Source organism: Misgurnus anguillicaudatus, chromosome 14 (genome assembly GCF_027580225.2).
Source record: "Misgurnus anguillicaudatus chromosome 14, ASM2758022v2, whole genome shotgun sequence".
NCBI lineage: Eukaryota > Metazoa > Chordata > Actinopteri > Cypriniformes > Cobitidae > Misgurnus > Misgurnus anguillicaudatus.
Window position 1 is genome coordinate 18,922,891 of NC_073350.2, and position 23,700 is coordinate 18,946,590.

The window sequence follows — 23,700 nt, forward strand, 5'->3', positions numbered from 1 at the left end:
TTCTCACTCACTTTCCTTGGTTTAACAAGACCCAACAGAATTGTGATGGGTGCGTCAGTAGAAATGCGATTTATTTGTTCACACGGGGCATGCAGTTGTTTGTAATCTGCATCTTAATTATATCTTAGGTATTTGTGTCTATTACAATACATATCTGTAATGTTCTAACAATGTAAATCTTTGGAGACTTGTGTGGTTTACCACTAATATTGGGAAGTGGTGAGATGGGACTTCGCTCAAGTGGTGATGTAATGCATGAGCATCTGCACAGTGTTTTTTTGTGTGTGTGGTGTAGAATTGTTTTAAATGTAACTTAATTTAATATAATTGGTTTAAAAAGCTAAACCACATGGGTGTTAGAAAAGTAAAAAGGCACAATAAAGTATGTAAAACAGAGAAACTTTTTTGCATGGTTCATAGGAAGCATCTAACACTTAGGTGTTTTAAGCCACATGCATTGACTGAAAACACCTCTGAACAAGTGAGTAATCTGTATTTTGGGAGAGAGAACTAAATTGCAGTGACCTTTCATTCTGAGAACGCAGGTATAGTTACACAGTGAGAGTGATTTAAACTGTGACTGCGTATGTCAGAATATAAGACTATGCAGGTCCTTTGAGTGCTGGTAATGTTTCACACAATTATTTTCTTCAGGCAGATGCTACTTAATTGAACCTGAATGCATGTCTGCGTCTTAAATGAATCATCAGTGAAAGAGAATTTATTTTCTAGATTTATATTTTCAGATTTCTTTCAGGGCAAAGGAAAGATCCTTGATGTTTTACACTTGGCTTAGTCTGACGCGTACGTGCTGGGAGTTTGAAATCGGAACAGTGATTGTTAGTCATCTCCTGGTGAGCGCTACAAGGTTTAGGCATGGGGCGTGAGTTCAGACGTGGTGCTAGAGTCTGCATCCATGCCAAAATGCCCAGATTGCGTGCCAATGTGTCTGCGTGAGCCTTAGGGATGAGAGAGGAACTGCCTGAAATTGCAGCAGTGGGGGGGCGAGATTTTGAATAAATGAGAAATTGTTGTTCATCTAGAATAAAGAAACAACCACGGCATTGTTTGAAAGACCTAGCATGTTTGGTGCATGTATGCGTGCACCCCGCGGGCTGATTTTTCCATGTTGCGTTGCGGAAGTTTGTGCTTTGACACAAGTTTTGAAGCACAGCATACTTGGAGGTTGAATAAATGCATGAACTTAAAGGAAAACACCAATATTTTACTGTGTTCTTACCTCAACTTAGATAAATTAATACATATCTATTTTTTCAATGCGTGCACTTTTGATCTTTGTGCGGCGCGTTGTGGATGTGTTGGCATTTGGCCTAGCCCCATTCATTCCTATGGCTCCAAACAAAAGTTTTATTTTGTGCCACCATACTTAATCGTGTAACTACTCATGTAACATGAGTAAATAGTGAAAAGTCTTAAATAAGTCTTTAAATGGTGAAAACACAGAAGTGTTTGGTGGCTTATAAATTCATCCCTGTTTGGAGCTAGGAATGAATGGGGCTAGGCTAAATGCTAACACATTCACGAGGCGCTTTACAAAGTTTAATGCTGCCTTTACACCAACCGCGTTTGAGGCGTCAAAATCGCGTCTAACGTGCCTAGTTTGCCGCTTGAATAGTTTGAATGGATTCGCTCGTCTAGAGCGAAGTAGACCCGGGGAAAAAGCAAGCATTTGATGCGTGTCAGAGGCAAAATCCGCTTCTTGTGGGAGGGGCAGGTACTATGCAGTTGTCTGTTTGCAAGATGGCTGATGTTGATTGTGCATTTATCAAGAGTTACCGGTTTGTATTTGGTCACCTTACTATAGGGGGAAAATAAACGGTGCGGGTCGATAAACGTGACTCACAAGTGAAATGTGTTACAACTTACCAGGTTGTCAAATGTCCTCACTGACACTCTTCCAAGCGAGGTCCTTTTTATTCCTGTCTCTATAGAAATAAGAACTTGTGTCGTATAGCTCCGGGTGACTGCCCCGGACAATATCAAGCATTCCTTTATGTTGAATGAGTGACTCCGGGCGGGGCTGTCGCCAAAGCAGCAAGCAGGCTACTGATTGGTTAACACTGCATGAAAATCCGCCAAAGTTCAAATTTTTCAACTCGGGCGTCAGCACAAATTCGCGTCAAACGCAAAATGCACAAAAAGCACCAATCGCGTGTACCGCGGCAGACGCTCAATTTGCGCCATTCGCACAAACTAGACACGCGAATGAGGCGGAAACACGCCTACCGTGCAGCGCTAAACGCCTCATTCGCCCCGCAAGACCTCCAGACGCGCGTCAATGCACCTTCACATTGACTTAACATTGAAATTACTGTAAACTCAGCATAAAAGTGCATGCAATAAAAAAGATAGTTATCTATTCATCCAAGTTTAGGTAAGAACATAGTAAAAAATTGAAAAACGGTGGTGTTATCCTATATGTCACCCAGAGAAGCTGCAGTTTAGTCGGCTCATAGAAAATTTTATTTCACATTTTTGCATTCTGCTTAGAAAGATACCCTTTTACCACTTGTATACTTGCAGTCTGCAGTACTAATCCAATGACACGCTTTTACTTAACTGCATTGCTCTTGTGATGTCATTCCTCTAAACCTTTTCATTACATGTCATCTTTTCATTATCTTATCTTCTTCATTAAATACTTGTTGAGTCTATGTACTTGTAATGTTTTGCTTCTAACAGTTTCTCTCTGTTTCTTCTCACTTACAGATACCCTGCTGTCTTCTGGCCATGGTGAGTACTTGTGAAATATGTTCCCGGATACATCTCTGCATGAGTCTGAACGGGCCAGATTTCAAATTTGGTTATTGTTTTGCATTGCTGGTCGCCCAACAAGCGTGACTCAGTCCGAACAGCCGTGGCAACTTTATGTATTTTCAGGTGCGTTGCCTGACACGTAGAACCCAATCTTTGTTAGCGATTACCGAAGACTCACCTTTGCTCCTCAGAGTTTCAAAGCGGGCACATTTTCCCAGCGTGTTCATTCAATCATTCTCGTCTCTCCGCGGTCAATCACCCGTTACGGTCCTATTGTGCGGCTTGCACGCGAACAGTCAGGCTGTTTGTCAAAGATGAGGCTCTCACCCTGGGAAGCGCCGTATAGACAGAGCCTTTTTCATTTATGTTTGGCTCAGTGGGTGGCCATCTTTAAAGTGTGTGTTTTTCCTATTGAATTTACACTGTGACAGAGCCTCAAATTGCCCCCTGTTTTTGTCGAAATGGAGTGTTAGAGACATCACAAAGCATGCGTGTGTGTGTGTGCGCATATGCGGGATATAATAGACTGTGGTGTATGGCTGTATACAGTCCACCTGCACAGCTGCAAAGGGCAACTGGAAACTTGCACCTGCGCTGACCATTTCTGTTTTCACTCAGGGCTGCAGAGATAGAAAGAGATCAGAGAAGCAAGAAAAGCTCGGCACAGTCTGTGTTTAAAGGGCAGTCATGTCCTACACTCCAGACTGTATATGGTTTGCACTCAAAGCACACTCTCCCACAGTGCTTTGTGAAAACAAGAGGTGGCACTGGGTCCGGTGTTTCGTTTACTCTGCACTTTGGATGAGAATAGGATATGCGCAGGCCAGCAGGGTCTGTATTTCCAGGCCAGCAGATTTACTTTCTTGCTAGTGCTCTTTTGTCAGACTGTAAGCTGGTACAAATAGTGTTCTGCCCTTCAAGATTTCTGCAAATGCACCATAATGGATGAGAATATCGCTAATGCAGGTGCTTTGAATAGCTTAAACAGAATGTGGAAAAACAGTTTATTGAGTGAATGACTGACCAGGGATTTTATATTTTAGGATTTAATACGTTTTCTAGTGTGTTTGCGTGGTTTTAAAGTGAATTGATTTGAACAGCCTCCATTTGTTTCCATTTTCATTGCTGCCTAGGAGAAACAATAGAGACGTTAAAGAGATCCCATTTGTGATTTTGGTTGAAGTGATGTAGAATGATGTTGATCATTGTGACAATAATGGTGATGATCAGTGTTAAGACAGAACGCATTACTCTTCTGCTGCTGCTTTACATGAATGTGCTCTCTCTCTCTCTCTCTCTCTGTCACGCACACACACACACACACACACACACACTTCTTATTCAAAGGCAACTCAAACTGATGATTGTACCTCGGGTATGGTGTAGAAACACACCTTGCTTTAATTATTTTTTGTTAATATATTTGATTAATAAAGGAATAGTCCATTTTCTTAAAAGAAAAATCCAAATAATTTACTCACCACCATGTCATCCAAAATGACGATGTCTTTCTTTGTTCAGTCGAGAAGAAATTATGTTTTTTGAGGAAAACATTGCAGGATTTTTCTAATTTTAATGGACTTTAATGGACACCAACACTTAACACTTAACACGTAACAGTTTTTTTTAACGGAGTTTCAACGGACTATAAACAATCCCAAATGAGAAATAAGGGTCTTATCTAGCGAAACGCTTTTCATTTTTGACAAGAAAAATAAAAAATATGCACTTTTAAACCACAACTTTTCGTCTAGGTCCGGTCCAGGGCGACCTAACGTAAATACGTAGTGACGTAGGGAGGTCACGTGTTATATATATAAAACGCACATTTGCGGACCATTGTAAACAATAAACTGACACAAAGACATTAATTAGTATCATTCCACATAGTATCATTCCACTTTCAACACACTTGTAAACACTGGGGCGGAGTTTCGCGTTCGTCCTCTGTGATCTCTTGACGACATGACGTATTGCGTGAGGTCACGCTGATGCTTTCAGGACTGGACCTAGACGAGAAATTGTGGTTTAAAAGTGTATATTTGTTATTTTTATTCTCAAAAATGACAATCGTTTCGCTAGATAAGACCCTTATGCCTCGTTTGGGATTGTTTATAGTCATTTGAAACTCTGTTGAAAAAAACTGTTACGTGTTGAGTTAAGTGTTAAGTGTTGGTGTCCATTAAAGTCCATTAAAATGAGAAAAATCCTGCAACGTTTTCCTCAAAAAACATAATTTCTTCTCGACTGAACAAAGAAAGACATCAACATTTTGCATGACATGGTGGTGAGTAAATTATCTGGATTTTTCTTTTAAGAAAATGGACTAATCCTTTAATAGTTATAATAGTTAGATATTATTTAATTATTTTGCTAATTTATGATTTTTAAGTGTTAATGTTACATTTAAAGATTTTTCTCTAGTTTAAATAATAGTGTAATGTTATTATATGAACACCTGGTTGAAAATAATAGAGATGCTGATTATTCAGACTGATATCTGCCGATACTGATAGTTTGGTGGTTATGTTAACTTGCATTAACTAAATTAAAAAAAAAAGAATTTTATGAATGTTTTTCTTTCATATAATGACCATTAATATTGGACATTAAACTAGTGATATTTCTTTACATTTTCTATACACAGAGCTCAAATTCATTGTATTTTCCTGTTCTCTTTTGATATATGGGATATATTGCCCGTGACCTGAATTATTGGTCGGTATATTGGTGCATCTCTAGAAAATAATATAATATATAATGATTTTAAGATTATTTTCAATTATGCTTACCAAACCGGTATTTTTTAATTGTAAATACTGAATTGAAAAAAAACAATACATATATATATATATATATTTTTTTTTTTTTTTACTATAAGTTTGAAGTTATACATGTGCTAACGCTCTGTTTCACCAAGTCAGGGACTTTTTTATTTTCTTCAAAAGTCACAAACAATGTCAATAGTCCCTTTCACACATACAGTCTTTACTGGTAATTTACTGGTAAATTGCAGTTAACAGGTCATGTGTGAACAGAACCTTTCTGGTAAATCTGTGCTGCCAATTTAACAGTAAGAGAGGTTGTAAGATTACCAGTAATTTACTGGTAAACGCTTTGTGTGAACAAAAAAATATAGATTACCGGCATTTAGAATGGACGACGTCAGACCGTGCTGACAGCTTTGGGCCAATCATACAGTTTTGAAACAGATGATGCACTTACCCCTGCACTGTTTATGGATGTTTCCACACGCACACTGCTTAAAAGTCGAGCACACCTGATGTTAAAGGGACACTCCACTTTTTTGAAAATAGGCTCATTTTCCAGCTCCCCTAGAGTGAACAATTGATTTTTACCTTTTTGGAATCCATTCAGCAGTGACATGATATTAAGCAGTGACAGAAAATAGTCGCCTGCTATTTTCAGGCGCTGCGTAATATCATTGCGCCTCCTGCGGCCATGGTGCGGCGGCAAAGTTCTTGATTGTTGCGCCAGAATGAGAGTATAGTTCCTAGCCATATCTGCCTAGAAAATCACAACTTTTAATTTTCCGTCGGTCTTAGTACACGATGTAGCCTAACTACAGAAGAGTCAAGTTTTAAATAGGACAAATTTTGAAACTCTTTGGTCATTTTTGAGTGTGATGCTAATGGTCTATCAGATTTAATGGATTATGGTAAGCTATGCTAAAAGTGGTACCGCCAGACTCGGAGATCAGCTGAATGGATTCCAAAACGGTAAAAATCAAATGTTTAACTCTAGGGGAGCTGGAAAATGAGCATATTTTTTTTTTTTAAAGTGGAGTTTCTTTTTAACATCCGTATTTCTTCACCAAAGTTGTTTAAAACAGCTTACCATCTATTTGCAGAATTGCTGATGTGCAAACAATACTGTTGTTTAATACGCAGGTTTTGTTTGACGTCACCTAATGCAATGTTGTTTGGTCACGTGCAATGAGAACGTCAGTGTTTGCCTTAGATGTGAAAACGACAAAATACAGGCTTTGGATATAAAGTTATAACCCACCATTGTTTACAAATACAACACTGAGCTTGCTGCACGCCACAGGTAACTTCCCCTTTCTCACAGAGTTTACCGGTATTTTGATACTGATGTGTGAATGATATCTTACTGCTAAAAAGACAAAACATCACTGTGTGTGTGAACAGCAAATTTTTATGTATTTACTGGTAAATTCATTCTTTCATGGTAATTTAATGAAATCACTGTAGCCCTTTTCACACAGACATTCGGGAAAATACACGGAAAATGCATCCTGGATTTTTCCAGAATCCTTAGATTTTTTGTTCATTCACACTGCCATGATTAGCCTGCATCTGATGGTCCCAGAAAGACACGTGACCTGTTGAAAGTCCTGCCCTCTCTTCTACGCAGCGTCTGAAGTTTGCAAATTATTTATTATTTCTCTCTCCAGAAACCACTATTTTTGTTTATGATAAGACTATAAAGGTTCTATGCTGGTTAATGATCTCAGGTTCAGAATGGATATTTGACGAGTTCCCTGATCTCTGCTTTAATACAGTTTTCAGACATTTCTCATCGTGATTGTTTAAATATGCATTTAAAACCCGCATTTTGAGGAGCTGAACGATATATCTTGTTGGGATGATGCGCGGGCATCTTCGTTTATTATAGCTCAAATGAGCACGTGACGCGATATTCATTTATGCTGCTGAATGATCTCCGTTTCAATGCAGTAAGTGACGAGCTAACTTACCTGATATCTGCTTCAGTCCAGTTTGCTGACATTTCTCGTCGTGAATGTTGTAAATCCCTAATTTTTAAGGGCATTCCCATGACACGTGCGTCCTCACTACGGCACGTGCGTCATTGTTTATGCGTCTTGTTTATCACTGCTTCAATCTAGTTTGCAACATTTCTCGTGGTGAATGTTTATATACATGTTATACTCTCGTTTTAAGGAGCTGAACCATAACTTTTGTTGTGATGGCGCGCGCGTCCTCACTACGACACGCCCATTACGGCATTGTTTCGGCTTCTTGTTCACACAGAGGGTTTTCCGTATATCTGACTAGGTCCTCTTTCCGGCAACGATCCCAGAAGATATACAGGACGAGTTTGTGTTCACACAGACGCTTGTCTGGCAATTTTACGGGTATTTTCTGGGACCAAAGGTCTGTGTGAATGGGGTTTGTGTGAAAGAGTCTAATAACATGAGTAACTTTTTCAAAAATCCATTTGAAGATCAAGCCCATGATCAGATCCTTTATCCAAGCCCATGATCAGATCCTTTATCCAGGTGTTTTAACAAAGATGAAACATAGTGTGAAGAAGTATCACCTTTCAGCCTGTCAAAATGGATGCTTACATAACTGGATACATTTCACATACTTGCATACTGTACATACAGTATAAATATGTATAAATCCTTTAAATCGGTGTTTTTGCTGAATCTCTCACCCTCTCCCTCCTCATTGCCCACCTCTATACTTCACCATGAATACTGGTTGATGGCTTAAACTAAAAGAATGAAAGGAGTCGAGTATAAGAGAGATACGGCAATGAAGATGAAAGAGTGAATGAAGGAGAACTCGGTGTCCTTGGCCTTTGTGTGGGACTGGCTGCACTCGGCGGTTTCATGACAGAACGCTTTACAGCTGTCAGCTTAAGCTCAGCTCACTACCTCAGAGAAAACCCTCACACATTTCCTATATTATCTCTATACAGGTTTTTTTTTTGTTGGTCTCATTAACCCGTCTCTTCTTCTTCTTCGGGGGTTTATCTGTGGTTTGTTTCTTCTGGGGTCAGCTTCAAGCTCTTTGACTGTGATGCTGAAATTGAGGAATGTTTTCCAATTTATTTTTAAGTATGAAGTCTTTGTCAGATTAGCATATCACATTGGAGGTGTTAAATATATAATGTTGTATGCAAAATGAGGAGATAAATCTGAATTACTGTTTTTCCCATTCTTGTACTGTATAGAAGCTGTTCATGACTGGTGATATCACCAATATGGCTGCCAAGTAAACTGACTTACTAAGTCTCTCCTCCACTACAAATTCTTACTGTCATTCTTCTCTTATTTTATCACTCTCTCTCTCCTGCACTTAACCCCTTTTACTCTCTTGCAGTTTAATTGGCCCTACCTGAGGTAGGCCTAGGTGTAATTGTTATAGCAGAAAGTGCCTTGGTCGGCTGGTTTTAAAGCCTTTTATCTGTAATCTCCCGATTGATTATGCTTTTTCTGCCAGCCGAGCAAATTGTTCAAACCCATCAGGTGCACTGCAGGGAAAAAAGAGCAAAAGAAGCTTCAGCTGTGTAACAGCCAAATCACAAAGCACATCGGCAAGAACATGAAATTTTGTGGCAGACAGCATAATGCTCCTTTTAGTTTACACAGAAAAATTAAACACAGATGTTTTTCTCTTTGTGATGACGCTTGGGGTTAAAAATGATGAAATCTGTATTTTAGTAAAAAAAAATGCAACAGAAATACAAGTCTTTGTGTGTAGCTCTCGGTATGTAATTACCTCAAAAAATGTAAGCTGCAGTGAATTGCAATGAATGATTTCTACACCGCTATTGCAATTCTGCAGGCAGCTACACAGCTCGCCCAGTTTGATCAATATCTTATTCAAAGTGGTTGTATTTTTAATACAATAGAGTAATAAATGCTGCCACCCAGGGGACTTGGCGTAGCCTCTTATTCTGCATATCTATCTCCAAGTAGGGCCTCCTGCTAGACTGTCGTAATGTTAAAAAATGTCCTGGTATGAAATGCATTAGTCTTTAGTATTAGATTTTAATACAGCGCTAAGCAGCAAATAAGAGAAACTTAATAGCTGAGGTTAATGTGGGTGTGATCCAAAACTAGCTGACAGATATGAAGATAGATAACTAGAGATATACTGCACATACTAAGTATGCCGGGGTGAAATTACACACTGTTACACATCTCTCTCGCTCTTTGTCTCTCTCGTTCTTCCTCTCAACAGGAGAGCTATATCTGTGCTGCTAACAGATCCACCATTGGAGTGGCTCTCCAGTAGTCACCCAGTGAGGTGAAACATCCAATTTGGCTGCCTCTGGTGGAAACACTGTCCAAACCCTTGCCATCATGTTGGCATTGTGTGATAGAGATGCTGGTTGTAGATTGGCGATAATGTGACAGGTGCTGCCTAGGCAATTAGGAATTAGGTTTAGCGTGTGAATGTGTGTTGGTGCATAGTGAATAAATGAATACAAATTTTGTGTACCTTTTCTGTTTAGTCTTACATCTTCTTTTGAAAATGACTGATGTAGTTGCAAAGAAAGCAGTAGAAAAATGAACGTTCTTCAAGCCGTAAAGGCATTCAAGTCGTTTGTCACTTCCCTCAAACGCGACCCACGGGAGTGTTACCTAAATTGGCGCTCTTACTAGCAGCAGAGATATGCTAGAAAAACTTTGATCTTATTGTGCATTGTGGGTTTTATTCTGTGTGATAATTGGGATTGATACATGTGAGTAGTCAGTAAACTTAAGCATTATTCCTTTGCCTATTTAATAATGTTATTATGCAGACCATATAAAATCAATACAGATGTGATTTGTCCCATTATTTTAACCTTTTAACCGCCAAATCAATTAAGCAGGCATCCCTGTGTTTTTAAGTTAGTTGTTAGTGTGATATTTCTTATGAAATTGGAAAAAAATATTGGTTAGGGACCATGTAAGAAGTCCACGCAGACGCATTGCGTTAAACAATCCTGCTTTTGTATTGGTAATGACTGTCAAACATCATCATAGGTGTCATTTACACTGGGGACGCTGCGGACATGTCCCCACCACTTTTTGAAATGGCTGATTTTTGAAAGCATTTGGTAAACATGTTCTGAAAAAATCATTGTAATCATTGACTTAACGCGGACTGTTTTCTACGGTATGGTGCTTTGGCACGGTTCGGTTGAGCCGGTGTTGCAGGGACTGTTACATGTGCAGTCGACATTGTTGAGGGTTTTTTGCTGAGTATTTTCATGTTGTTGACTGGCCTACAGTATGCCCATTTTTGATGCCCCGTTATTCAATATTTTTGCCGTCCTGCTGTAATGTTTTTTCATCTGATCTTTTGTGCCCACCATTTTACAACACAATCTGACGCCCCTGAACATCATTCATTTCATCACACTAGATCAGACACATGACATTATCTTCACGACTGCTAGAGGATGCTTAACTTTAAAGCTATTATCCGTAAATTTTGCCTCTATAGGTGCATCTCAATTTGAAGGCTGGATCCTTCGAAGGCCTTCGAAGAATGCAGCCTCTGAAGTCTACGAAGCGAACTGAAATGAGACACCTACAGAGGGAGTTGTGTCATCTGCTGTTCATGCCCAATGCACCTGTCAGTGGGACACAACTGCAGACACGTTTCATATAATAATTTTTCTTTTAGAGTAAGATGAGTTAATGTAGATTAAAGCAACACTATGTAGTTTTTTATCTTTAAATAATGCCTCTAAAATTATTTCAGTGATAGAAGAACTTTTAACTGGACAAATTGTACTGTTGCTGCAACCTGAGCAGCCTCCTAGCTGCTACAAGCACACTCTGAAAGTGGCGGTGGAGGGTAGAGCACACAGCCCCGCCCCTCCCCCTGCCTTCAGAAGAGTGTCTGATACCAGGCACTGTTGCGCTTTTCAACCACATGGGGGAGCTGTAAGTCATTTTTACATGGAAACTACATAGTGTTGCTTTAAACTACCCATATATCAGATTTAACAACTTTAGAAATATAACACAAGATGCAGAGTACTGCAGGCTGCAGCAATAACATTAATTCACTTTATTAAAATATAATTTATAATAGTAAAACAGTGACCTGAAATTTTAAATTAAAAAGGAAGGCCACATTTGTGGGCCTCATCTGGGGGCTTTTGAATGAGCCTCTGAATTAGGACAGCCTTATGCTACGTACACACCAAATGCGTAGCATTGCGTTGTTCGCTCTACATTACTCACGTGATTTTCTTTGTGTAATGCAAATTTTTCGCTTCAGTTGAATATTTTCAACTTACGCGAAGGTGCGTTTGAGGCGAATAGCGCGTGTTTTCGCGACAATCGCGTCGCCCAATTCGCTTCATTGGCATCGCCCCACGTGAGGATACGTCTGATCACATCTTTGCATTGACTTTGTATGTAATCTACTCAGGCAAATTGTTGAACTCGCATCTGGTGTATATTATTATTATATTTTATTACTGTTGTAAATCGAGGTAGAGTAAGGAGATGCATTAAAACACTGATATTTTATGCATTAGTGCTCAGTGAGTTGGTTTTTGTTTCTTTTTAATGCAAAAAGGTAAAGATTGCAGCTTTAAAAAGTAACTATATTTCATAACTGACCTGCGTGTTTTTGGAGCAGGGCCACTTCAGAAACATAGTAGATAAATGTGTTTAGAGTAGACTTTCTTTCCACAAAAACAAAACAAGGTGAAATGTGCAATTTTGCTCATGGATATGAAGTTTATTTGATATTGATTGCTGTTTAAACAAAGCTGTACTGTCATCGGTAATAGCTGTTATTAGGCGTGTCAACACCAAAGCTTTTCCCCCTGAGGCCAGCATATTTTTATGTTTAATTGTTTTGCAATGGGAGCACCTACATTTTATATACATTTGTTGTATACATGCTCTTCGTTTTAAATCAGTCAACAAGAGTTAAAAAATATTTAGCTTTGGGTAAAACTATGTGGTCATCAATGTTACTTTTTAATCAGCTGTCCAATCACAGTGCAGGAGGGGTTGGATAAATACCACACCAACCAACCAACCAACCAACGCATAGTACAACAACTTATCATAGCAAACAAATCTTAGAAAATGCTGCCAAGTGCCTACAGTAAATATTTTCAGAAGAGCGTTTTTGCCACGTTTAAATGCTTCAGTGTACACACGGCCTTAGGACTGATTAATAACCCTATGGTGGTCTTTCTCCAGAAGATAAGTAAAGCCAACCAATTAGATTTCAGATGGCAATTTCAGCCAACGCTTGCTATTTTTATGTACATTATGCATCTGGTGGCGCAAAAGAAATATGTCCGGTGCAAAGGTGTGCCATCTGAAGCCACGACTAATTTCATTTAGTTATTTGACACTCGATAGATTTAAATAACTCCCTTTTAAAAAAAATCACACATTATAAGCGAGCAGCTGTTGTCAACCTCTGGATCACAGAACTTGCGGTTCCTGTAAATTGTCGTGTGTCTTTGCGTGTGTATACTGCGAACAAGCCTGCATGTGTTTGTTTGCGCTGCAGCTGAGTACCAATTAAAAAACATCAGTCCTTTCATTACTGCAAGCTCCTTAAGAAAATAATCTCATATATATAAACACAGGAGGCACGGCAGATGGTGCAATGGAGGTTTATCGCCAGTGAACTGTCACTTAGGAGCACAGATTTATAGGCTGCTATTCAACAATACACTCTAATACAGCTTTCAATAGCAAGACCTTTTACATTCTCCTTACAGGGATAATGTTCCCGTGATGAAAAGACGATCGCACTTGTCTTTTATTATTGAAATGCAGCACACCTGTAAATAAAATGTGCAGAGCTGCAGCTGCGTTCAAACCGCACATCTGTTCCGGTACAAGCATAACATCCACATCCACTGATGCCAGATTGCATTACAGCTATCGGTCAGTTCAGCCAAATGAATTTCTGGTTGCTTTTCCTTCTTAGGTCCTACGGTGAGGTGGACAAGGAAGAAAAAGTCACCCTTTAGCTTTGAGAGTGATAAATAAACAGCTGTTGGTGCACACCTGTTTGTTTAGCTGTCCAAGCTGACGGTTTTGGCCATGATGCTTTTACAGCACTCTGCAATATTGGGCTGTCATTCAAACCAATTAATAGGCCAAATTGACACACATACAGTAGATACGCATTCACAGTTATACAACAGACAATTCGCAGCTTCCCTCGAGAAGAAAGGTGTCCCATTTTCTGTGCTAATTTTGAAATTTGGTCACACCATATTTAGTGCTATGTTTGTACGTTCTCATGGGACTGAGAAATGCATTTTGCTTTTGAAGTTTCGGAAATGTGAAAGTTGCTTTTTTTAGAATCATTGAAGCAATTAAATAATGCAATATGTAAGACAAAGTGTTGTAGTGATTTCATGGTAGTTAAATTATGTCTTTAATGATGAGACTTCGGGCTGTTTATCAATGCCAGATAATGTAGGGGAGAGCAGGGGCGAAAGTACCATTTTTCAGAAAAACTTAATTTTAAAAGATAATGTTTTAGACAGAGATGTATTTTTGCTGTGGTCAATAACCAGGGTTCCCACGGGTCCTTCAGATCCTTGAAAGTTTGTGAATCTGGAGGGAAAAATTGAAGGCCCTGGGAAGTTTTTGAAAATAAACATACATAGATTGAAAGTGCTTGAATCTATTTTATTCAATACGTTTTCTGGAAAAAAAAACTCCATATTATTCCCTGTGCAGTGTAGGATAATATCATAAAAATTCTAGACTTTTTAAGCACACGTGCTAAACTGTTCGCTTTAAATTCTTATATCTTCTGTATGCGAATGTTGATTCATACCAAAATGCTTTTTTACAAAACATGTGTGTTTGACAAATGAAAACGTCTCGGGTTACGTATGTAACTTTTGTTCCCTTAGAAAGGAACGAGATTCTGCGTCTCCTTTGCCATACTTCCTGTGTCCCTGTAACGCCGTCTTTCAATATTTCAGATAGCGATATATTTTCTGGTTTCCGTGTCACCTTGTCGTTAAGCCTCAGCATTGGTTGAATTTTATATACACATACGCAGTGACGCAGCGCGAGTTCCCTGGAAAGGGAACTGTAACAATATATCTTAAAAGGTAACACAATGTAACCTTGCTCTCACTTGAAATGTGTCCCCACATTTAGTCCTTGAATTTGAGGGTATTGGACCTGGAAAGTCCTTGAAAGGTCCTTGATTTTGAAGTTTACTAAGGTGTGGGAACCCTGATTAACCCACAAGTGTGGTCTATTAATAACAGGTGAAATTTTGTAAAAATGTAAAATTACTTCAGTATAATTTCCCTTTAAACGTAAGTAGTGAATTGTTACTTTCGACCCCACCTGCAGGGATGAAAGTAACACACAGGTGAGTCAAAAGTAAAACCAAAAACAAGATAGATTTTTGTGTTACACATGTTTTTATTAAATATAAATAACTATGACCTTGTTAATATGTAACTGCAAACATATTTTGTAATTTATCTTTGCAAAAAATAATACATTTTCATTTTAAACTTCAGTTTTATCAAATGTTTCAAAAGCAACCAACAGTACAAACTTAAAGCTGACATAACACAAGACGTTTTTGCCAATCTAATGTTAATCTTGCTTATATATAGAGTAGTATTTCATCATTCATATGTCCAAAGAGTCTTTCGTTTAGTCAGATTTATAAAAGAAAAAACAGCCTTTCAGGCTGAGCTGAAGAGTTACGAGTACGCGCAGCTATTTTAATAAAAAAATAATAAAAAAGCAACATAATCCAGTTTTTAACTGCATTTGCCCGTTTTAAAAGGTGTAAATGTTGTAAATGCAGTACAAAGTGATGTTGTCGGTGTTGTTTACATTACATGCACGTATGCGCGATTGCAAACAAAACACGTGAGATTTTGAATTACTTATGCCCGTGGTTGTGACTCCTAAACGGGGTCTTTTAAAGTATTGACCGCTCCAATAGTTGTAAAAATGTGGAAAATCCAGCGTCAAACTGAACCTTGTTTGTAAAGCAGTCCTCTCCGAAATGCAGCCAGGGAACAAACACTCATTCGCAATTACGTTGCTGTCCAATAAAGATGAACTGCATCCACTGTTGTCTTACGACAGGGAAAGCTAAATAAGGTTTTCTTCTCCTTACATCCAAAAACACACTTCTTTTGTCGAACTATCTTGCTAAAACAAAGTTGTTGCGTGCTGTGCAGTGATACTGGTGACTTCTACTCGACGAAGCAATGCTAATGTGCGTTCTTGCTCTCACTTGACGTGCAGGGCAGGCGTGCTTTTCTGGGGGTAAAGGCCCATAAAAGGAATATGGGGTCAATCAGTCGTAACGGATACCCCCATTTGAAAAAAACTTTCCGAAACTTGTAGGAAAAAGGAGGCGTGAGTTCGGCTCAGAAATACTCTGTTACAAGCTCAACTGCTTTTTTTTCACTTTGCTTATGTTAAGCATGAGGACTACAACTCTTAAACTGTGTTAATAAGTCAGAATGCATGAAATAGCATTACATCTCCCCTTTAAATTGTTGAGAATAGAAAGTTTTTGCAACAGTTTGAACACTATGAAAATAAAATGAAAATCAAATTAGAATAATATCCATTTTTAACATATACAACAATATTAGCAGCGGGACAAAAGTAACGAGTGTTACTTTCGACCCGACAGGATCTCCTCACATTTAAACCCAATTTACTTTTATTTTGAAAAACTCTGAGAAGTGAAACTTAAGGATGTGTTAGGTCATTAAATAACCTGTAGACATGAAACAAAAAACAACGCGTTATAAGAAAAAATGACAGCTTTAGGAATTTACTTATCATGGTTGAAAACACCTTTCTGGATCTACACGTGGAAAACGGTGAGTAAATAATGCGATATTTGTCAGGTCTGTCAAGGGGTTGTGTGCTAAAGATGCTGTCATAGTCTGGAATGTAAATGTTATCAGGGCTCGGAGAAAATCGCTTTGTTACTTTCGTCCGACGTTACTTTTGCCACGGTTCTCCCCTACTGCAGGAATATGGTGAAAATGTGATCATTTATACTTTGCAGTAAATGCACTCTTAAAAAATGGTGCTAAATAGTACTAAAAGCTCGTAATCATAGAGGAATCATTTTTAGCGCTACATAGCACCTATATAGCACCTATATAGAACCATAAGTGGTGCTAAAGCATGACTATAGCTACTCTCTCTTTCTTTCTCTCTCTCTCTCTCTCTCTCTTTCGTTCAGGTGCAGCATAGCATTAAGGGGCTATAGAGATCAACTGTGTCCAGGCAAATCCCTATACAAATTAGATAGCAAAAGCCATTATTACATCCAATGTCTTCATGGCACTCCCAGAAGATAAATTACAACCTTTCTGCTCCTGTTCACAGTCAAAGAACAAAAAGAACCCATTTTCATTACTGCCAGTCTTTCCCTTTTGCTATTTCTCGCTCTTTTTCTCTCTAGATAGCTTGAATAGAAACAAGCCCCGTTTATTAGATGCTAGCTTAGGTGGTATCACACATGCCTGTTAGACTTTAAAAGAGAGAAAGAGACAGAGGGAGAGAAAGCTGTTTAAAAGCCCAACTCTATTCCACCAGCACACAGAGCATTGAGAATTCTAGCACAGTTTTTTACACTTCACACGACATAAATGTCACACAAACACGCATTCCACTTTCCTGTCAAAATGTTCTGAGGCAAGTCATACATCAGGTGCAAACTTCTGCTTTGCGGTTTTTGTTTAACACCAGAAGCTCTTTAACCAAACAAATTGACTGCCAATCAAAACTAAAGAATGCGAAAGCTTTAAACTGTGACTTAACAAATTGAGTTTTGTTATACTGTACATTTTGTGTGACCAGCCTTTAAGGTTATTGTTTAACCTGGTGTCCAGTGCATTCTGTCATTTTAACTTACACAGTACAACTACATTTAACAATGAGCTGTCAAGGACAGCTTTGCTGACCTTTCTTAAAATAGTTCCTGGCTGAACATAAATTTAAATTAATAGTACACTGTCAGAATAAAGAGGTACAAAAGCTGGCACTGGCACAGTAGCCTTTTAAAAGGTCCTAATATGTACTTTTCTTGTAGGTACATACTTTAAATGTACCTTTGAGGTACTAATATGTACCTTTTTGGTACCATAGTGTACTTTTTGAAAGGGTACCGCCTTATAGTGACAGCTTTTGTACATTTTCTGAGAGTATAGAGAGAGAGTCATTTTTGGTGGTTTGGCTTGGCTGTTTTTAAAATTGTTTTGCAGAGAAAAGCTATTTTGTGGTGGTGTACACAATATCACTGTTTTCTCACATTCTTGTGTATGCATCCTTTAACCGAGTGAGCAGGGATATTGTTCAGTCTCCTTCACTGTCCTTGCTCTCTCAGGTAGCATTAGGGAGTCATCAGATCACACATGTTGAAGTATTATTTTGTGTTATGTTATGGAGAACTATTTGTTTGAATCATAGAATACAACACTGAACGTAACAATTAATTTTTTTGTGATATCTAAAAATACTTTTTTATTAGGGGAAATGACTGTTTCTGTCATGCTTCTAGGTTTTTCTAACATCAAACTTATCAGTCAAAATTAAGCGAATGGGGCTGCCGTGAGTGGTGGCAACATAGTATGGGGACAGCAACCTTCAACCTAGTGGCATGATAACACCGGCCCTCGTGGCCAAAAAAACAGACCGGCCCATTGGGAATTCTCCCGGGCCTGACTGTATGTTAGAGGACCGTTGCCATAGCTAATTCTATGTATTCAATGTCTATGGTTGCCACCGGACAAACAAAAAAAAAAATGAAATGCGTTTGTGCAACAAATGACGCCAGCTCATTGTCATTAAATGCGTAAAAATAGCACACAGTGTGAATGTTATGCAATATGCCAAATTCCAATTTTGCGTGCATATGATACGCCAGTCCTTCCCATTCACTTATATGGCGCATCTTTTCGTGTCGTTTTTTTAAAAGGTTTTTCATTTGTTCTCTGTTTTTTACCATTGTCGCTTGGGTTTGTACCGAGACCCTAAGGTGACATTGGAGTAAAAAAATCGAAAGAGTAAAAAGATCTTAGTTTTGCGTGCTCACATTAAACTTTTGTGTGCGCACGTGAAACTATCGCGTGAGCACGTGAATCTATCGCGTGAGCACGTGAATCTATCGCGTGCAAACGTGAATCTATCGCATGCAAATGTGAATCTATCGCGTGCACACGTGAAACCTTCATGTGCAGATTTTTTTAAAAGTTTAGTTTTGCGTGCTCACGTTGAAATGTCGCGTGCGCACATCAAACTATTGCGTGCGCACGTGAATCTATTGCGTGCGCATGTGAATCTGTTGCGTGCTCATGTGAATCTATTGCGTAGATTCACGTAAAAGCAAAAAGTTCAAATATTCTGGTTCAAACTGTTTCCGCTAAGGTGCACACGAATAAGAGTGCGTAATTCTTTGTGACTACGTTCAGTTTAATTCAGTACATTATTTTTTATCTAATTAATTAAACTAAAAAGTAACTTGCATGACTTTTTTTTTTAAAGTAACTCAAATATTAATGTGTACATTTATAAAGTAATGCGTTACTTTACTCGTTACTTCAGAAAAGTAATATTTTAATGTAATGCACATTATTTGTAATGCGTTACCCCCAACATTGGTGACACAATACCAGGTGTTTCAAAACTTCTTGTAACCCTTTTTTGTCCTCCAGTTCTTTTCAGTGTACTATGGCTTCGTTAGCTAGGATTTCACATCCTGAATTTACAGCTGAGATGTCCGTGGTGCTGATCTCAAGCGCATCAGGCATTAGTATGAACCACCCGCACCTGCAGGAGCATCAGCTTTGCTTATTTGCGACCCTGAATTAATTTGCGCTGCTCTTAGTAGATTGTTGGTCATTATGGAAACCAGCTGTTGTGCCGGTGTTATTTAATTTGCCTTTTTTAGTAAATAACCCGCAGATATTACCACTCCCATCGTGCGATAATTTGCACTGTTTAGTAAATATGCCTTTAACTTGGTAGTTTCAAACATGAGTATCTGTACTTTGACTTAAGTGAGGGATGTGTGTACTTTTGCCATCTCTGGTCTACATCTAGCCTTATGCCTGGTCTATAAAACCATTTTTGTTAACTTTCAGTGCAGTTGTTTACTTGCTTGACTAGATTTCAGTATCAAATAGCTTCTGCAACATTAACAATTCCATACATTTCCTATTTTTGCATCTGTTCATTTGGTGCACATTCTTCAGTTTGGTTCAGTAGTTGATGGATCCTCTCTCACAGACGCTGATGCAGACACAATCAAAATCTCCCACATTCAGATGCTCTCCTCTCCTCCGTTCATCTCGGTACACCGTTCCATCTGCATCACTGTCACTGCTCTCTCCCATCACAAGTGCACTCAAACATTTATAGACGCATACACACATATGGCGGGGGAGTGAGTACAGTATGTTGGCCAGCGGACGCACTGTCCACCATATGTTGATGTAAATTACTCTGGGATTTGAATTGAGAGCATCTCATCCTCATTTAGCGGAAATATGATACATTCTGCTTTCATGTCCAACTATAAGCAACGTTTTAGCATCAGTCGTGTGCTCCTGTGACCTGAACTTGTTCTCACGTTTACTTCTCCCAGTATCCCTCCTCTCCGAATATAGCTTTGGCACATTAGAGCTGAATGGGAATTTTTTGTTGTCCAACCTGATTTGGCATCTTCTGTTTAGAAGCGAGTCCAGTTGCCTGTATTCCAATTTATATTATGCAGGCAAGCATGTGCTCTCCTCTCCGGCTTTTTGTCCAGTTACGACGGGATCATTACTCATGTCCGAACACTCTCCCCGGCTGTTGGCATGCGTGCGGTGGGTATGCAGGGGTCACGCGGTGCCAGCGAAAGGCACTACAGGAGAGCATGACACGCCAAAGGGCGGGCACGAGGATAGGGGGTCCAGCGCTGCCAAGCTGTTCGACTGGACAGCATAAACACTACATCAAACTGTCCTCTGCCATGGGTGTGTGTCTGCCTATGGCTCTGCATAAATGAATCATGATACTGCGGCCCGAAATAATTTATGTAACGTATAATCTGTTAGTCTGTTAATCCTGTTTGTCTGTCCATATGGTAATTATTATTTTATTTGGGAAAAATGGTGTTGTAAGGCATGGATGACTTTCCACCAGCAAACCTCATTAATTTGCAAAAATCAACAGATTTTGGTTTAGATGAACAGAGAGGCAAAATCAGGATGCATGCATATAATACAGATGAGACTCCAAGTTGGGAATTTGACTATTTTTATACACTTATTTCTTTTTATATTATATTATTTATTTATATTATATTCATTTAAATTAAATATTTAATATTAACAGACAGTTAAATCTTCTAAGAAGTTGCCCCATTGACTGCTCATACTTCAGGTGCAAACTTCTGCTTTGTGGTTTTTGTTTAACACCAAAACGTCTTCAATCAAACATACTGTCTGTCAATCAAAGCAGAACTAAAGCTTTTTTTACTGTGTCTCAACAAAATTTGTTAAAGGATTAGTCCATTTTCTTAAAAAAAATCCAGATAATCTACTCACCACCATGTCATCCAAAATGTTGATGTCTTTCTTTATTCAGTCGAGAAGATATTATGTTTTTTGAGCAAAACATTCCAGTATTTTTCTAATTTTAATGGACTTTAATGGACCCCAACACCTAACAGTTTTAATGCAGTTTAAAATTGCAGTTTCAAAGGACTCTAAACGATCCCAAACGAGGCATAAGGGTCTTATCTAGTGAAACGAAAAAAAAGCACTTTTAAACCACAACTTCCCTTCTTCCTTCGGTTGTGTGACGCGCCACAGCAACCTCACGTAATTGCGTAGTGACGTAGAAAGGTCACGTGTTACATATATGAAACGCACAGTTGGGGACCATTTTAAACAATAATCTGACACAAAGACATTAATTAGTATAATTTGACATACAACAACGTCGGAACGGTCTTCTTTCTCCACACTTGTAAACACTGGGGTGTAGTTTTGCATACATCATCCGTGACCTCTTGACGTGATGACGTTTTGCGTGAGGTCATTGGGCGCATCGCAGGACCGGAGATAGACTAGAAGTTATGGTTTAAAAGTGCACATTTTTTATTTTTCGTGTCAAAAATGACAATCGTTTCACTAGATAAGACCCTTATGCCTTGTTTGGGATCATTTAGAGTCCTTTGAAACTCCTTTGAAAAAAACTGTTAAGCGTTGAGTAAAGTGTTACGTGTTGGGGTCCATTAAAGTCCATTAAAATGAAAAAAATCCTGGAATGTTTTGCTCAAAAAAACATAATTTCCTCTCGACTGAACAAAGAAAGACATCAACATTTTGGATGACATGATGGTGAGTAAATTATCTGGATTTTTTAAGAAAATAGACTAATCCTTTAAGTTTTATGTGACCAGCCTTTAAGGTTATTGTGCAACCCAGTATCCAAGATTTTCTGTTATTTAAATTTGTAGTACAATACAGAGTACAACTACACTGTCAGAAAAAAAAGGAACAAAAATGTACCTTTCCTTCACTTGGGTGGTACCCTAATGTTCAGTTTTAACCCTTTAAATGTATACTAAACACAATACAATGATGTACCTTTATATTAATACTGTATATTATATTACTGTACTTCAGGGTACAACATTTCAACCTGTTTTTTACCCATAAAGGTACAAAAACCACCCCAGGGGTGTGACCCCAGCAACAGTATCTTTTTTCTGACAGTGTAAGGAGGATTTCACCCATAGAAACATTAATCTTTATTGAAAGTGCGTCATATTTGTAATTTGGTGCCTATTTGACCTAGAAAAGGGGTGTTTGTAGTCTCACTCCCTCAACAAAGATATAGCACTTCCTTCTTTCAATGATGCAAAATGATGACATTTACATCATTGAAAGAAGGAAGTGCAACACTGAAATCTGTATTTCTCCTGTCTCAGTGGCAACTGTGGAAATGATTCACAACCATTCAAAAACATGACTGGGGTTTTAACTATACAAAGATTAATGCAAATAGGTGAAGTGTCCCTTTAACAGTTAACAAATGGGACAGTTATGCTGACCCTTTTTGAAATAGTTAAAGGGCTGAACATAAATTCATATTAATAATAGTAGCAACTACATTTTTGTGACTTTAAAGTAGCTTGGCTGAAACTGTTTTGCTTTTGCAGTAACAAGCAAGTTTTTTAACAAGTTGCAGAAAAGTGTGGCAAAACACATAACACTGTTTATTCACATTTTTGTGCATGCATCCTTTAACGGAGCAAGCAGAGATATAGTTCAGTCTCCTTCAATGTCCTTGCTCTCTCCGGTAGGACTGGGAAGTCATTAAGAGTCAGTTCATTCAATTTATTGAATTTTTCGAGCGACTAACATGCAAACCGATGTCTTTGGCCACTACTTTACAACATGCAATACTTGAGAGTATGCTGACATGTTACACGTGTCATGTTAACAATAGCATTAATAGCATACATTTAATTTGCCTTTTCTACTGTGCTTTATTCCAGCAAGCAATTTTACATGTCTAATAGGCTTCCAAAGCAGCCCAGAAGTCAAAATTTGGGCTGTCAGTAAAAATGTAATAGACATGTAACCATAGTCAACACCTTGTAATCACTGTTGACCTTGCTTACATATATACATATCTTGGAAGTTATTAAGGGAATAAATAACATGTAACCAAATTCAAGTTTATTTCGGCTAGAGGCGTGTTACATAGCCAGACTATTTCGGATCTATAGTTAACATAGACAGTGAAATGACGGCTATTGCTTGCTGGGAACAAGCTATTTTTAACTGCAAGATTGTCATGTACGCAAGGGTCGCTCCTAAAAATATGCATCTCTGATAAGGGATAAATGAGGCCAAAACCAGTTTTAAGTATGTACAAGGCTTCTTTAAGACTAATTTGTCAACCAGTCAATGAAAGTAAATATTCACTGTGGCACATCTCTAGAAGATAGAGTATACATGCTTTATTTTCGCTGTTTATCAGCCATTTCTGTGGGAACGTGATAGATGAGGCACGCAATTCCACAGCAGCACTTTATAGCCTCGTGTGACATCCTCATTTGCCAGCTCATTTCCCAGCTTATGATTTTAAAGGTAACACAGATTTCCCCCTCTTAATTATCA

General features: G+C 38.5%; 1 protein-coding gene across 2 annotated transcripts in view; it reads left to right on the forward strand.

Moving 5' to 3' along the window:
* Positions 1-23,700, forward strand: part of cdh4 (cadherin 4, type 1, R-cadherin (retinal)) — a 294,301-nt gene that overhangs the window by 111,388 nt on the left and 159,213 nt on the right. For both annotated transcript variants that reach the window (XM_055183497.2, XM_055183500.2), the window contains one exon: positions 2,731-2,754. In XM_055183497.2, the coding sequence (XP_055039472.2) occupies positions 2,731-2,754 (24 nt within the window). The remainder of the gene's footprint in view (positions 1-2,730; positions 2,755-23,700) is intronic.